This window comes from Ylistrum balloti, unplaced genomic scaffold, assembly GCF_031769215.1.
Source record: "Ylistrum balloti isolate Yb309-2 unplaced genomic scaffold, AGI_CSIRO_Ybal_v1 Utg370872, whole genome shotgun sequence".
Classification (NCBI taxonomy): domain Eukaryota; kingdom Metazoa; phylum Mollusca; class Bivalvia; order Pectinida; family Pectinidae; genus Ylistrum; species Ylistrum balloti.
Window position 1 is genome coordinate 95,578 of NW_026782498.1, and position 13,125 is coordinate 108,702.

The following is a 13,125-nucleotide window of genomic DNA, read 5'->3' on the forward strand; positions in this document are numbered from 1 at the left end:
TTCCCAATGCCAAATAGTATCTTTTTTCCCCCCAGTTTTGACCCCCAGTTTTCCCCAATTCTAAGAAAAACACCATTTTTTTCCCCAATTCTAAGGGCCCCGGGCCCCAGTCCCAAAATGGGGTGTGAGAGCCCTGCAACTCAATGCTATATGACTAAAACACAGCAGATCATACCACAGTATCAACTCAATGCTGTATCACTCTAAAACACAGCATATTATACCACAGTATCAACTCAATGCTGTACCACTCTATCACACAGAATATTATACCACATTATCAACTCAATGCTATATGACTCTAAAACACAGCATATTATACCACAGTATCAACTCAATGCTGTATCACTCTATTACACAGCAGATTATACTACAGTATCAACTCAATGCTGTATCACTCTGTCTCATCAGCAGATTATACCACAGTATCAACTCAATGCTGTATCACTGTCACATCAGCAGATCATACCACTGTAACAGCTCAATGCTGTATCACTCTATCACACAGCATATTATACCACAGTATCAACTCAATGCTGTATCCCTCTATCACACAGCATATTATACCACAGTATCAACTCAATGCTGTATCACTCGGTCTCATCAGCAGATTATACCACAGTATCAACTCAATGATGTATCACTGTCACACAGCAGATTATACCACAGTATCAACTCAATGCTGTATCACTCTTTCACACAGAATATTATACCACAGTATCAACTCAATGCTGTATCACTCTATCACACAGCATATTATACCACAGTATCAACTCAATGCTGTATCACTCGGTCTCATCAGCAGATCATACCACTGTAACAGCTCAATGCTGTATCACTCTATTACACAGCAGATTATACCACAGTATCAACGCAATGCTGCATCACTCTGTCTCATCAGCAGATTATACCACAGAATCAACTCAATGCTGTATCACTCTATTACACAGCATATTATTCCACAGTATCAACTCAATGCTGTATCACTCTGTCTCATCAGCAGATTATACCACAGTATCAACTCAATGATGTATCACTGTCACACAGCAGATTATACCACAGTATCAACTCAATGCTGTATCACTCTTTCACACAGAATATTATACCACAGTATCAACTCAATGCTGTATCACTCTATCACACAGCATATTATACCACAGTATCAACTCAATGCTGTATCACTCGGTCTCATCAGCAGATCATACCACTGTAACAGCTCAATGCTGTATCACTCTATTACACAGCAGATTATACCACAGTATCAACGCAATGCTGCATCACTCTGTCTCATCAGCAGATTATACCACAGAATCAACTCAATGCTGTATCACTCTATTACACAGCATATTATTCCACAGAATCAACTCAATGCTGTATCACTCTATTACACAGCATATTATTCCACAGTATCAACTCAATGCTGTATCACTCGGTCTCATCAGCAGATCATACCACTGTAACAGCTCAATGCTGTATCACTCTATTACACAGCAGATTATACCACAGTATCAACGCAATGCTGCATCACTCTGTCTCATCAGCAGATTATACCACAGAATCAACTCAATGCTGTATCACTCTATTACACAGCATATTATTCCACAGTATCAACTCAATGCTGTATCACTCTGTCTCATCAGCAGATTATACCACAGTATCAACTCACTGCTGTATCACTGTCACATCAGCTCTGTATATCAATTATCAACCCAATGCTGTATCATCGTATCACATCAGGATACTGGTTATCAACAAAACATAATATGTTGTATCACAGTTGATAATACAGTATCAGAACCTACACAAGTATTGCTTTATCTTGTCAGCACAGTATCACATATCACAAATTATCGATGTAAGACAAAATACTGCCATCACTATATCAACAGAAATACTGTATCATGATATCAGCATCTGTTGAATTAAAAACTTCCCTAAAAACAAAGAATACATTATACCTAAGAAAATTAATATCTAATTTCTTGCAGTTGTCTCAACCTAGATTGATTGCTTGTTCACATTTAACATGTGTGACAAGAGACACACAGCTGGTATATATCGGTTTACAAACGAGCAAGCTTCATACAATAACATACTTTTTAGCTGGCTACATCAATATAACAATTAAATGTATACATATTCTAGCTTCTGTACAGCAATCTCCTATAATTAGTAACATGCAGGGAGAATGGGTAAATACCTAGTATGTTATGAGGGTAGTTTTATAAATAATAATGTATATATATTATATAGATAATACATTATACATGTAGATGATAATATAATATGTTAAAAGTTATTCAATTCAGAGTTACCCTGGTAAGTATATAATAATTTAAGTATAAGTAGAAGAAACATTAAGCAGTGATATTATTTCTTGAACAGAATAAATCAAAGATAAATCAATTAGAGACATTATAATAACAAATCTGGTGCTCACTTTACAGCAAGCAGAATGTGTGACTCACTGAACATTTTTAAATGCATTTAGAAGAAATTAATCAAATAAAGTTATGAGTATACAAAAAACATCCAAATTTTATTTTTTTTACCATAACTTATATATCACTGTACATGTAGTCCACTGCACCACTAGAATCCAGTCATTAAAAACCTAAAGTAGATATAATATAACCTAAAGAAAATATGAAAAAGCAACTATACTCTTAACCTGAGTGACATCAGCTTTATATTCCATTGAAACTGTAAAATATGTCTCCAAACATTTATGTAGGTATTTATTGACAACCTGTGCACTGAACTCATTCTGTGGGGCATTAAAAATATTCTTTTCATATATTCCACATTTTCTAGTTTGCCTTGAAATACTCTTTGATAAAGGAATTCATCATTTTTATAAATAATTGTATTACATATTATCCAGTGAAATATATCCATTGAAATCTTGTGTCATCGCTAAAGATTATATAATGTTACTTTTCCCCATGGTGATGTAACTAGTAGTTTTGACTGATGTTGCTTTCTTATCATTGCATTGAAATTTGACAATGTCATGGTTAGATTTTAAGGAAACAAAGATTAAATAAGCTGGTTTTCCATCAATTTTTTCCTGTATATATTTTTGGTTTTCTCTTATTTGGTACATAGTAAGTTTTATAATTGATTCTTACCAGACCAAATAAAGTAGCCAATTCAAAATGCTGTTGTCTTGTTGACATGCATAACATCAAACTATTTGACATCAAAGAATGTTCTAATATTTTTCTAACTTCATTTACATACTTTATTTTTCATTATATAGAATAAAAAATAATGATTTCCCATTAAATATTGTATATGAATGTATTCTGCCATGCAAATGAAACATATTTTTTATGATACTACACATTAATGGGAAACCATGAAATATCCCCTATTTTTTAATGAGCAGAAGCGTGGGAGAATAAACACTTTGAAAATCAGAATTTTGTGTTTAACTGTTTAAAATCTGCTGAAGTTGGCTAGTCATCAGTTCTCTTTATGAAAGACCAACAAAGAAGATATCAATATATATGGCCAGTGACTGTATTATACGTCCCTGATATGTCTAAATGCTTACATTTACGAATGTTCTGTAGTATGAAATAATTAACAACTACGCGTATATTGAATCTCTATCAAATGTTTAAGCGTTTTTGTTCTTGTCTTTGTGCAAATTTACTCCATCGGTGTCTGGCCATTCTGTAGCATCATTTCAAGAAATATAATAACACGGTTATGAATTGAAGACAGGTTCCATTTGTAACGATTAACCGCATCGTTATTTAGTGAGAGATCGCCGCCATCGGTCGATAGAGACCGGCCGGTACAACAACCCCTCGGCTAAAAGCATCACGGTAACTTCAGGTTAGAGACAATTATATGCAAAGTATTGATTTTCAACATCGTTAAACGTTAGTGCATTAGTTGTCATGCGTGTTAATACATACCAACACCACTAGATATAGATATTAGTGAGGCATCTTCCATCTCGTACATGTGTAAAGTGGATCCGGGCATGAGATGTGTAAAACGTCATTGAGTTTGAAGCGTATGCGAAAATAAGATCTTAAATATTGAGAAAAAATGTATTCCATAAATATCTGATGGATAAAGGTTAACAATATAATGCATGTTATACAGATCTTAAAACTCTCTGATCACATTTAATCTTTAAATGTAATGATATCATTATTATATACGAAACAATGGCTACATATGTCTACGTCAGCAGTTTATGAGCGCGGGAATAATTGAAAGTGAAAAATGATGATGAGAGGTAGAGTTAGGTGAAGTATAAAATTGCTTGAAGTCATGGAAGCATAGCTTTTACAATAGCAGAAAACTTGCACCAATTATAATTCAAACGATAAGCCCAAACCATATCATCGCAAATTGGGAAACTGACAGTATCGATATGGAGTCAATAAGATGTGATGACAAGAAAAAAGAAGACGAGGTGAAATGTAAAGCTAAAGGTCGCGAGTTTCTTGCTTCGTTCTGTTCACCCGATGAAGATGAATCCGATCAGGATTATCACACGAAGACTACTGGGGAGATTTTGCCATTTTCAACTTATACATCACCTATACTTAAAGTTTCCCCACGTGACAAACTAAATGCTCTTAGAAGCCCAGACCGAAATCAAGGATATTCTCTGGTAGGTCACGTTGAAATTTCATAGTGCTTTGACCTTAGGCACATGTCACAGGTTTCCCTCAAAAGTCGCCATGGTAAGCACGTTCAGTAAACTGTTAGGTAAATTAATTGTTGAAATTCAAGATGAGTTGTAAAGAAGTGACGTCATAGCAATACAGGTTGGTGAGATATGTTTATTATGACTGTTTCATTTAGTTTACATGAAAATATGTGAAGTCTTCACAAAATGAACACTTCTACATTGATGTGAGTTTTTCCACAGTATTGTAAGGGTAAGCTAGTCTGAAAGTGGGTTGGGGTAAACCTATATGCCTCCGAAGGTTCATATCATGATTTCAAATATTTATAACTTATAAGATCTTTAATATTCACGTTATTGTAAGACTTGGATTTCGGGATGGGTGGTTAAAGCATCTGGCCATCGTTATCACTTGTCCTCACTTGTGCGTTGAGGGATTGAGACCTACATGGGGTACATAACTGGCTGTCACTTTTTTTCTCTCTGAGAACTCCATCTTTCTTCTACCACCTTAACATGGCATGCCCTTAAATTACCCAAGCTGTAGGATGCAAAGCAACAAAGAAATAAACCAAACTTTTATTACCTGAATATGCAAAATGATTTGTAACAGTGTCACCAGGTAAGGGAAACTTAAATGTAAGACTGTTACTGCATTCCTAGTTACTGAATAATAAGTTTAAATGCCATTTTTAAGATCCTTGCTGTGAAAATGTTTTGATCTAATGTTGTGTGAAGTAAGAAATTGAAATTTTACCAAAGGTTCGACCAAGGAGAATGGCTCAAACAGTGTATAGAACTAGTAAATTGGCAACACAATTGACCAGGACACAAAGTATGCTGTCCCCTGTTGCTACCAAATTGATGAGGTTAAAGCACAAGAATGACAGAACTCCCAACACACTGTTACGTATTGAGAGGCATCGACAGAATGAAAGGTAAACATACTATTGATTACTGATCATTTATATTAAAGCTGAAGATGAAGATATCATGAAAACAATGGAAGAAACCTGTATTATTAATTTATATTACTCCCAGTGGAATGAACAAATTTATGAATAGATTCATCAATATAAATCAACACAATATCTGTAAAAGCCATAAAGTAATCATATAAACATGAATAGATGATTATATTATCAATTTCAGAGTCCGTCATCACTCTTTGAATAAGTCTATGATGAATGTTTGCAATAAGGTTCCCGGAATTGGAAACTTCCTGAAAGAAACTAAGGTAAGGATGTCAAAAGGTTACCATCAGAAGTTCTCATATGGCCAAATTTGAATATTATAATGGCTGATAATGACAATATACATACAGCACTAAAGCTGCCACATGAAAATGTCCATAACTTCCTTTCAAAGTTGTGGGAAAAAACTTTCTTTGGGCGTATTTTTTTTTTCCTCACCAAATATCAATTTTTTTCAAATGGAATTAAATCTTGCCTATTTGAATTCTGTACAAACTGTCCTGCTCCTCCTGAAGGTGTACAAACATGCTATGTTCATTTGATGGTTTATTCAAATTTGTTTCAACTTCTATGTACTAGGGTAATAGATATGTTTAAGAGTGTGACATTAAAATCTTTTGTAACTTCTCTCCTGATGTAAAATTCATTCATTATTTACAGGTAGTGATGATGCAAAGGATCATTGCTTATATCTGCTACTTAGAAAATACTTTACAAAGTGTTTGTGACAACTTGGGACTCAGAATTTCACAACTCAGACTTCCTACAAACCTCCTCACAGAACAGTGGCAGCCTAATGCAGGTGTGGATTTTCCGTATTCCTTCAAGTCAAACCTGCAAATTTCACTGATAATTTTTCTTGTTATGCATTCAAAATGCATTACCTTTTAAGGTTACTTTTCTGTTAATTTGTGAAACAAATTTGCACTTGGAATTTCTGAAGTGGTAGAAGTGTTTAAAGTCAGTACATTTATGATGTTATAAATGGTTCAGCATGATACAGTTTTCTGTAAAGGATAGTAGAGGTTACCCTCATAACCTTCATTGCCTATTAAAAAGGAGATGACTAAGTTTGTCATTCTTGTTATAAAAATTATTTGAAAGAAAAGAAATATTTTTCACAATACTGGCCATGGATATGGTCAATAAGTAATAACTTCTTTAAAATCATTTTATGAAATACATCTTATTTAATACAAATACCAGGTAAAGACTTATTGAGCCATCTTAAAATTAATTTAATTAGCTGTGTTTTAAATGTTAGAAACATATTGTCTCTGATCTTTCTAGATAGGTCAAAAGCAAAGGCGTCGACTGTTGGATGTTCCAAACCTAGCAGACTAAGAGTAAATTTAAAAGAAAGTATTGGCTCATGTATGAGACCATATCGTGTGAGTGTGACTTTCACAATTTGTGGATTAGATTTTTCTTATAAATGGTTTTGAGTACTAAACATTTCACTACTGTCATTGAGTTACCTATCACTAAAACTTAAGCAACTTTATAGTTTCAAATGAGAAACAAAAGGACATCAGTATAGTCAATAACTCTACTATCTAGTTGAATTTTGAAAATTTCGAAATTGCCATCATTTGCAGCCTGCAAGCAAATGCATATTGAAACAAATAATGGGGGGGAAATGCATGAAATTTTTCTGCAGAAATCAGTATAGTGGTATGAAAATATTCATACATGTATTTAGATGGCATCAAAGTTATAATGATACCACACTGGGAAAAGGTTATTAAAAAGTTATACACCTAGATCAAGAATGAACAGCTGACATTAAGTTTTTTTTTGTTAACTTAAGACACGGAATAAGTTGTTAAAGCGGCTGGAACCAGTTGCCAAACGTCATCTCAAGGTGTCCTCCCCTACCATTGACTCCACCACAGACAACACCACACTGGAACTCAACCAGAATCTGTCAGACACTTGCAGTTTTGAACTTCCACAAGTAAAGGAGGAACCTGTAGATTGCCACAGTTCCAGTGGTACGATGGATTTTCAGCGTATTGAGAAACCTTATGGAGGTAGCATTCTTTTGTCATTTTGTTTGTATCTGAAACATCACAATATAAGAAAATATGACAGGAAAGCATCACACATGTACTGTAAAATAATTTATTTGTCTGGACAAAAGATATAAAAAAAATTACATAGGAAGCATGTACATTAAATCAGTAGATATTATTAACATACATATTGGTGGTAAAATCTAAAAAATATGTATATATCGGTATGCATTTCAGATGACATGGATGTTTTCCTTGATCACAATGCATGTGCTGCACCATCCAGTATAGAGGACACACCTGCTTACTTTGTATGTATATTCCTACTCTTGTCAAATGAAGTACAGTTACTTATATATCAACCAGAATAGCTACCTGTCATATCTAGAAAAAAATAACTACATGTATATATTTTAAAATGGAAACATATTGCTATTGAGAATTGGTTTCAAAATTACAAATCAGCTGACTATGCAGGCCTCTGTACCAACATAACATGTAAATGGTTTTACGTTTTACTCATTTAATTACTAAAAAAATTCTTTATCTTAAATGGAAAAGTAAAAGGTCACTTTAATAAGAAGTTTTCTGTCATTTTAAATTTCATTTCATCTATAACATGTGGAACAGACTGAAGACTTCCTTCCAACATCAACAACCCTTGACAATTTCCCTGATGCCTTTGAGTTGATGTCTAGTCCTCTTGGAGCTAGGTCTAAATATGTCTTGCTTAGTCCTAAACTACGGGCAATGGTGAGTAAATAATGGTACACTAGTGGCTATGTTTATAAAAGTACATTAAATATCATCATAACTCATTAACATTAATGCATCAAATGTGACATCAAAAAGTAAATTAATCAAGACAACAGCCTGTAGTCATCACTGGATATCAGCCATATTGTCATCATTGGTGAGTCAGACAAAGTGCCAAACTGTATAAGTCTAGTATATGAGTTTCCATCCAGACTGAGAAGTCAGACCAAGTAAGCCTTGATCAAATTGGGAGTCAAAGAAAATATAGAATAGTGTCCAGCAAATTAATGACAGTTGTGACCCAAAACAAATAAATGAATAATGAAGAGTCAAGTTAAAAGCATGATTTTGGCAGGACCTTGCAAACTGGACAGTGATAACCTTGAAATTATCCATGTGTCAACTTGTAAAACAGGACAGCCTCACAGATTTCGGAATTAGAAGTGACAAGAAAGACTTTGTTGAGCAATGGGAAAACATCCATGAGATGAGGACCATATCCCCAGAATGTGTCCTTCCAACCACTCCAAGCCCTCATGTCCATTCCATGCTGCATGACAGCTGTGGCTTCAGGACCTTTCACCAAGTGACTCCATACCAGTCATCAAATGATGATATTCTTCGTACACCAGACAAGAGCACCTTAAAGCTGAAGAACAAACGAAAGCAATACACCCCTCACCGGTCACCATTCCATAATCTCACAAACTTTAGCAGCCAGTCCACTATGGCATCTACAGACAGTGAAGAAGACCAGCCTTTGTCTGTGGTGCTTCCCAAGCACAAGAAGCCAAAGTCTCATCTTCCTTTGGTCAGACCTTCCAAAAGTAGGTTCTTTCTTTACATTATTAACACAGCTTGAAATTCATGTGCATGTACTTCATAATACTCTTTTAATAAAACCTACAAATACATCTTACAACAAGTGATAAAAAAGAAAGTCATAGTATTTCTGTTTTTCAATATACAAGAAATTGCCAAAACTGTTTGTTAATTTCTTATTAGCACAAATACGACAAGGCAAAAAGTTTGAAATTCAGGATTGTGGAGTCAAGATCACCATTACTATTATTGGAAAATTGTAATCAGTTCTCTAGTTGCTTCATTCCTTACAGGATTTTGATAAAACCTCACATGCTGACAAATGACCATAACACATTCTTACACATTGGTGATGATTGTCAGATTTTCACATTTATTTTGTTGCTCCATCAAAACCAATTGTAACAACTTGTATACATTCCTCTTTTTATTTCCAAATTAACCCCAAGCAGCACAAACTTTATAAATTGTTATAGTGTAATAGGTTGTGGAGGCAACACTCAATACTCAGTATGTTTGTTTAAACAATAGGTATAAATGCTCTGTACCAGATGATGCATACACAGCATTATGCGAACCTTTCATCGTCATTTCAGAAAGACAAAAATATGCCGGGATCTTTTCCTGTTTTGTGAAGCTTTTCTTAATTTAGCATGTGCCTGTACATTTGTTACAGTCGATGAAGATTTTGTCTCCTATGTACCATACATCTGGAAGTTTCACAATACTGCAATCACACGCAGACAAAAAGCAGAGGCAGCCAGGCTGGAGGCTCAGCTCTTCTCATCCTCCTCCTCAGACATTCGTCAGGCAGATCAAAGGCATGGATCTTGGACCTTATTTTCAATATGTTGATATGTAGTTATGTTATTCTGAGTGAAAAAGTCTGTTTCCATGAAAATTATATGTATATATTGTAAAGAAGGGGATCACACAATATTATGTATCCAGTTAATAGGATGTCCAGATTACTTAAAACTGTTTAGGCATATTGTAAGTCATTGTACACTTTGATATTCCAGTGTACATGCTGGCGGAGAGTTCATTCATAACTAACTGTAAACTAGAACTGTCATCCTGAGGATAAAAACTAATACCCCCTGCAGATGCAAAGACATCTATATACCAAATTTGATCAAAACTTCATTAAAAAAAAGTAAAAACAACAGTTAAAAAATTAACATTTGGCATTCCCTGATACCTCTATATACAAAATAAGGTAAATATCTGACAATATCTAAATTTCAACCAATAAGAGGCTACAGTTTGCCTTGCCATAGTTGCCATGTCAATAAAACATATTTCAAGTCAGTTAGTATTGAAAAATGGCTATTTCTCACAATGCTTAGTCGGACAAAATTGTTTTAATTTTTTATATAAAACCTCTCTGAAAAGGTTGTTGGGATGCAAAGTCACTTCAGGGGGCATATCTCCATATTGTGCTGACCATTCGCACAAACTCTTTGAAAAGATCCAATGTAAACTAATAAATAATCAGAAAGGCATGGTGACCCAGTATACCCCCGACCCCAACTTCCTTGTGGAGTGGGGTGGGGTTATAATGAGCTTTTAAGAATGTATTAGCAGAGATTACTTGACAAAATCAAGTTTCTGAAATTGATCTTATTTCTCTGCTTGCTTGATAGTCTCTGTCTGTGTATTGCTGGTAATAAATGTGTAGAACTGATGACTCGATATACTCAACAGTATGCAAATATGAACAGACTTACAAATGACTTTCCCTTTTTCAGTGCATTTTTGGAATTTTTCCCTACTGATACTGCTAGCTGTGTTCTAAGATGCAAAATTTTCAGATTTGATCTTGTGCAGACATAATTTTTACTTTCGCTGTGAATTATTGGGAGGAGATATTAGATGCCTGTATAGTACAGAATATATGTAATGTAATCCTTGTCCTTGCCATCCTTGTTGGTACTCTTATAGGAATTTTGACCAAACTTCACAACTATAAAGACCCATTTGAATTTCAGGGTTCTAGATCTAGAATTGCTTTTCAGGTCAAATGTTAAGGACCCCTGATAGTAAATTGACTAATAATGCATGTTCTTTGGTCCAAACCAACTTCACAAAGTGCTCCTCTTCCAATATGGCTTTTTTGCGATTATTTTTGATTTGAAAGCGTGAAGGTGAAGATCACTTACTGTAAACAGCAAATTTGTTTCCATGGATTTCTTGAGTTCTCTTCGACTGATCAATCTCAAGCTTCACACACTGCTTTCTTAAATGACAGTGCTTGTTACATTTGGATTACTCTACAATTTAAATGTTACTTTAGGTCAAAGTTACTGTTTAATACCTAATAAAGAGAAACAAGACTGTAACTAAGTTCTGTCCTTCTGAGGGTTTAGTATTGTTCATTAGTACCTTGCTATAATTGCATAAAAGTCAAATAGTACTTGAATTTTTCATTCTTTTCCTAGAGTCAATTATTAGTTCTGGGATAGGGTCTGAGACAAGAATCGCCTACCACTAACTACTTTTGCTTTAATATATCAAGTAAAATATGTAAATAATGAATTATAGCATATATGTTGTACACAAACAACTCTAAACATGTATTTCATTTGAAGGCACGACAAGCACTTGGCAGTTACCAGACCCAATAAAATTGACCATCGGAAAACAACCTGGATGAATGGCTTCATGATGTTCAGCAGACTTAACAGGAGGACATTTATTGAGTATGAAACATGCAGAATTATTTCCATTCATTTGTCAAGGATATATTAATGTCCCTCTGTCAGGTGTACTCTTTGTTTTCTTTTTTTTCTATGGGTACCTTGCATATTTCCTAGTTAATCAAATGATTTTCTTTCAAACATTGTCAAATGGAATTGTCATAATGTGCAGTAATTTTTGGCTCTGTAAAACCTATACCTTTTCATGCTTCCTGTCATTTGATAGGGAGGATGGGAGCATATAGTATTATCAATGTCAGTTTGTAATAATGAAATATACATGTAGCTATGATAATTTTCCCCTGATGGTTGAAAGATGTTTGTCTTATGATATTTTCTGTGAATAATGTTTCTACATGTACAAATTATACATTAATTCTTTAGTTTTGGTAGTAAAGGACTACAATTCAGCAGAACTTCTGAAATTGAAATAAAGGAAGACAAAAGTTTTTACTGTTACCAATACCTGCCATGAGACTTATTGTATTCCTGTTTTCATTTTATTGGACCTGCCCTTTTGCAGATCTGGTGCTAGTACTTTAATTGAGTTTTATTACTTGTATTATAGTGCTAACCCTGGTATCCACACATCTCATATCAGTAAAATGATGGGCCATGCCTGGAGAAACATGTCTCCACAGGAACAACAGCCTTACAAGTAAGCCAGAGATCACTCTCAAAACTTTTTCAAATTTAGTGGTATAATTCCCTAAACTAGCATTACAAGTAAGCCAGAGATCACTCTCAAAACTTTTTCAAATTTAGTTGTATAATTCCCTAAACTAGCATTACAAGTAAGCTAGATATCACTCTCAAAACTTTTTCAAATTTCAGATGTATAATGCCCTTACAAGTAACAAAAAGGTCTTTCTAAAAAGTCTTCAATATTATAAATCTCAGAGAGTTAAAAAAAAAAATGAAATACCGGTGGGTCATATTCATCCAATTTAATCAATTTGATATAAAATATGATTACAAATGTAGGTAATGTTTCCATGTAGTATGCATTTAAAAAGAAAATCACTGAATTTTACAGGGAGAAAGCCAAAGACTATGCTCGGCATATGCAACCTTGTGATGGGAAGGTTCCATTACAGGATGATGTACCCCGAACACCTGTGGTATCCAGCAGTGGCCTTAATGTCTCTCTGAACAACAGTGATGCTGACGAAGAAAAAGTTTCATGCTCAATCCTCGAATAG

General features: G+C 34.4%; 2 protein-coding genes across 6 annotated transcripts in view; one reads left to right on the forward strand and one right to left on the reverse strand.

Moving 5' to 3' along the window:
• Positions 1-3,996, reverse strand: part of LOC132559180 (echinoderm microtubule-associated protein-like 2) — a 42,462-nt gene extending 38,466 nt beyond the window's left edge. For 3 of the 5 annotated variants that reach the window (XM_060223797.1, XM_060223796.1, XM_060223794.1), the window contains exon 1: positions 3,930-3,986. In XM_060223797.1, the coding sequence (XP_060079780.1) occupies positions 3,930-3,978 (49 nt within the window). In that variant the 5' untranslated portion in view covers positions 3,979-3,986. Of the gene's footprint in view, positions 1-3,929 lie in introns of all 5 variants that reach the window. The other 2 variants (XM_060223798.1, XM_060223795.1) reach the window with 2 other exon arrangements.
• Positions 3,997-4,396: 400 nt separating this feature from the next.
• LOC132559189 (uncharacterized) lies at positions 4,397-13,125 on the forward strand. The gene is made up of 13 exons (XM_060223809.1): positions 4,397-4,639; positions 5,420-5,595; positions 5,810-5,894; positions 6,292-6,433; positions 6,922-7,022; positions 7,442-7,664; positions 7,884-7,957; positions 8,277-8,399; positions 8,818-9,229; positions 9,901-10,045; positions 11,816-11,926; positions 12,492-12,581; positions 12,960-13,125. Exons 1-13 carry the CDS (start codon positions 4,397-4,399, stop codon positions 13,123-13,125), a joined length of 2,091 nt encoding a protein of 696 aa, XP_060079792.1.